At 37.4% G+C, this 4,649-nt stretch overlaps 1 protein-coding gene across 1 annotated transcript in view; it reads left to right on the forward strand.

The window, feature by feature from the left end:
• The first annotated feature begins 2,222 nt into the window (after positions 1 to 2,222).
• Positions 2,223 to 4,649, forward strand: part of LOC112139535 — a 12,118-nt gene continuing 9,691 nt past the window's right edge. The window contains exons 1-4 of the mRNA XM_036210751.1: positions 2,223 to 2,265; positions 2,366 to 2,494; positions 2,552 to 2,698; positions 2,774 to 2,800. Coding sequence (XP_036066644.1) covers positions 2,223 to 2,265; positions 2,366 to 2,494; positions 2,552 to 2,698; positions 2,774 to 2,800 — 346 coding nt within the window. The remainder of the gene's footprint in view (positions 2,266 to 2,365; positions 2,495 to 2,551; positions 2,699 to 2,773; positions 2,801 to 4,649) is intronic.

The raw sequence follows: 4,649 nt of genomic DNA on the forward strand, positions 1-4,649 counted from the left end.
TTTGGGGCTCCGCCTGCACTGGGGCTGTTACAGCGGTGTCCGTTCTCAGTGGGGTGGCTGGGGTTCAGCTTTGTAGAGTGGGCCTTGCACTGACTTGCGCTGGGAGGGCGCTGGGGCGATGCCCCCCGTGGTCAGGCTGGGCCTTGAATTAATGGATCCTTGTAAGATAATTTCTGCACAGTTGTACCAAGCCAGATTGTGCCCTTAGATCTACAGTTTTTTACTTTGTTCAGTTCCGTTCTCAAGGGTCATACTCTGGGGGTGGGTGGGAGGAACTGGGGGATGGAGGGATGTTCCCTTTGTCTTAATGTCCTGTTTTCTATCTGTACATTTGTTTTTAAACATTCTGTTTTCTGCGTTTTAATATGTATTTTATTTGCTGAAATGCTAAGCGTTGTGTTTCGGACGAATGAAAGACGCTAAACAAATAAATTAAGTTTGATTTCATGTTGTTCTTCCACTGAAGTGCAGCTCATGGTAGTCTATTTGTAGTGGTGATTTTGGAGCAATTTATTAGTTTAAACAAGCCATACGAGAATAGAAGGGACAGTGCGAGAATTACCAGGACACCTCACAAATATTGACAAGTGTGAATATTAATAAGGCCCTGCTATACCAAATTTGACCACAGGGGGCGTAGTGAGTCATACACAGATGACACAAAAGACAAGTTGAAGTGTCTTGAAATGTCTTTTTTTGTTTGTTTTATAGGATTATTAGACCAAGAGGAACCCTTATACAGTCTTAGATTTTTTTACTGAATTTAGAAGACACTGCCCCTGTCCAGCTAATCCAAAATGTCCTTCCAGTGTTGTGTACTCTTGTTATTTGTCCTCATAATACATGGTTACCAACACACACACACACACACACACACACACCTAAAAGCTAGAATAATCAAACATTTTATTTATAACATTGAAACACTTTGCTTTAAAAATGAAAATGCACTCCACTTCATCTATGATTTTTCTAAATGATTTGTTAATGACTCATTACATGGTTCATTGTTATTTGTCTTTCCCAGTTTCTTTGAATCAGATACAAATGATGAACTGGCTTTGCGTCTCACATTCTCTCTGCTATTTACTATGTTTTCTCTTTTTTAATCATTGTTTTCATTTCAAAGTAATTATGTAAAATGTGTATAGTTATACTGTTTCAAATTTTCATTTCCCTCTACAAGTTTAAACCTTAAGACATCTGACTTCAGTATTTGACCTGTGTGCGTAACCCTTCTGCTCTCCTTGGCTTGTTTACATTAAAAGTGGGGTCATCTGGACCCCACAAGACCCTAACATTTTTATATCATTGAGTTTTGAGTTTCACTAATGTCCATGGTAGACATAAAATCCTGTCCACCTTTGTCCACATTTGTCATGGAAGGAATCACACATCAATGTGGTTGGAGTCATCTGGGCCCCAAAGAGAGCAGAAGGGAAGGGAGTTTCATAAAATTCATATAATGTACCTGTTACGCCATTCCTGTTCTACCAGATGAGGTGTAATAAAAGAAAACTGTTTTTTTTCTTTTTCATTTATTTTGACTCATTTGGAGTGGATGAATAAATAAGTAGTTCCTAATCTATCTAGTGAATTGTGAAATTAAGTACAAAAATTTGTAACATTTGCTGCCTTGTGGATTAAAAATGGCGAACTAAATTTTCATATTCCTATATATTGTTATAGTGCCCGTTATTTTGACCTTAATGCAGGGGTGTCAAAATCCAGGCGTTGACGACTGGTGTCCTACATGTTTTCCAACCAACCTGCCATTGAAGCTCCTTATTGGCCAAAAAACACCTGATTCAGGTCATCAGCAGCGAATAAGGAAAGATTTCTGGAAAAAACAGAAGAAGTCTGGTCAAACTCAAGACCGTGGAGGCCTTGAGTTTGACCTGAGTTTAAATAGACAACCCTCACATCAACTGGCAGACAGTAAGGTGCTGAGTTTGGGTCCTACATCAAGACCACAGGACATCGCAGGGGCGTAACATTATCTTTTGAAAAAGAGAACTAAAGGAGCAGTTTATTAAAAACAGCAGTGACTTTACAAGCAGGACGAAGGATTTCTAACAGCAAATATAAAGAGAACGGACAGCAGAAGTAAAGCATCAAAGATAACTTCAAAGCTATGTTGTAGATAATGAAAATACCACGCCCAGTGGAACCGCCTCCTTGACTATAAAGCGTTCAGATAAGGAAATCTTGTTCAACTCAGAATGAGGATCCTCATCGTAATAACAGCTCTTCTCTGCAGCCGCAGTAAGTACTCTGATGAACTCTGCAGCAGAAAATCTGAAGTTTCTTTTAATTCAGGAACTGACGTTTGAATTACTTACATGAATTGTCTGCTTTGTTTCAGGCTGCATCTGTGAGTTTCAGACTGTGGAGGTCCAGTCTGGTGAAGATGTCACTCTGCTCTGCTCTAACTTAACCAAAGATCCTTCTCAGACTGACTGGTTCAGAGTGGACAACAGCTTCAAAGTCAGCTGTATCTCCTCCATGTTTGGTTCTGGTGGTGATCCTTCACTCTGTCGTGGATTTGAAGGTGGAAAGTTTGCGATGAGCTCCAACAACAGCTTTGTGTCTCTGAACATCAGTGAAGTGAATGAGTCTGACTCTGGACTGTATTTCTGTGGATTCTATGTAAACAAACATACAATCATTGGAGATGTTACACAACTGATCATTGAAGGTAAGATCATAACTGTCTCTTTTTTTGGTTATTTTTTATGAATTCAATAACTCCTTTTATGTGTTTTCTTCACAGGGGATGAGTCCAATGATAAAGAGAAGGGTAAGTCTTGTAGTGAGGTTCCGTTATCATAAAAAAAAAAAAAAATCTGTTCTTATAACTGTGATCCCCTAAATATCCTATAAAACTAACATTTCAATGGATCTTCAAGCCTTTCATAGATCCAGTTGTAGTTTTTAAATGTTTAACTGTATTAACTTTAATTTTCTGAGGGCTGAAAAACTGCAGAAAATGTCATATGAAACAGAACTTTACGATATTTTCTGATTTTACAGACTTGATGGATTATCTACAACACAATTATTCCAGTATCCTGGCTTTGATTCCGGCTGTTCTGATGGGGTTTTTCATAGCAGCTGCTTTTGGTTTGGTTGTTGTTTTTAATTTCTGTTGTGAAGGTATGATCAGTGAGAAATTTTAAGGCAAATTTGTATTTTACCAACGTGTAGATTTGTATTGAAACTTTACCATTTTTTCTCTCTCATTTTTAAGCAAAGGAAAAGCTGCACACTGACAGCCTGAAGGTGAAGCTTTTTGTTTTTAGTTATTAATTATTCATATAGTTTTCTGGTACTGATAGCTTTTCATTTTGAATTTGTGTATTTCAGACTGAAGACTCTTCTGATCTGAACTCTGCATCACTGCAGCTTTCAAAATCCAGAAAAAGAAGACGACCTGCAGAAAGCAGAGAGTTGGAGACCTGTGTGATGTATTCTGTCAGAACTGTGTGAATTGTGTAATGAAGCTCAGGTTGCCTTGTTTTTTTATTTCAACTGCTGTCAGGCTGCATCTCTCAGGATCAAAGATATTTTTGATAGAGGGACTGACAGGGCTGTGTGGTTTGAATAATCACGATAAAGATCTTAAGCTTTACTTTAGAATGGCGAGAACGGACAGGAAGAGACAGCGTGGTTCAGTCTGAGCTCAGTTCACATCATCTACATTCAACAAAGAGTCTGGAAAAGAACCGTTAAACCAACCATCATCATCTCAGTATCAACTGGCCAATTAGCTTTTAATTTGTTTATGTTGAAGCTAAAACTTTCTAAATATGACAATAAATGCGATTCTACAGTTTGAGCAACTTTATTAGTAGCATCATCATGAAGTTAGACAGCCGGTCAATGGATATCATGCGCTATTTATTATCATGGTGTGGGAACAAATGCCCCCCCCAAAAAAAGCCATATTTGAAGTGAAGATTACAAGACTTTATTTAGGGTTCCATCGCACAACACCCACAAAAACAATTTTAGAAAATTAGAATACTAGGGAGAAATCATCATTTACATTAAATAAAGGTAAAAATGTACGATCTTTTTCTTAGCACTTCATTTTGTACGGATGCTAAAGCAAAAGTTTATAAAAAAACAAAACAAAAAAAAAAACAGTCTAAATTCTTAAATTTCCCCACCGTCAATGTCTTTTATTCTCTTCTCTTTCTCTGCTGCTTCATCCCAGGCCTCAAATTTACCAAACAGGTTAAAAGAAAACTGTAAATCCACTCATGTCTTTTCTACTGCTTTGCTGTCATAATAAACTGTGTAATAAAATCTGATATCACATGTATTTTGATGTTAATGGGAAATATGAGGTCAATTAAGGCCGGATCTTGGCATGGGCAAGGTGGGGCAAAAAATACATAAATACATAAATATATATTTTAAGAAAAAAAATAAACCAAATATAAACTATTGCAAATGAATAAAAATGACTCAGAGCAATAAATAAATAAATAAGATGTCCTAAAAAAGACCAAAAAGAGACAGATAAGCAAACAGACTTTTGATCCGGATGTCAGCCGGGATGAGGAAGTGAAGATCTTCATGGACAGAACTTCCTCCAAAATCCTGATTCTTTCTCCTTCCAGTTCACCAAAGACTCTTTTAGC

The sequence above is a fragment of the Oryzias melastigma genome, unplaced genomic scaffold (genome assembly GCF_002922805.2).
Source record: "Oryzias melastigma strain HK-1 unplaced genomic scaffold, ASM292280v2 sc00231, whole genome shotgun sequence".
NCBI classification, from domain to species: Eukaryota; Metazoa; Chordata; class Actinopteri; order Beloniformes; family Adrianichthyidae; genus Oryzias; species Oryzias melastigma.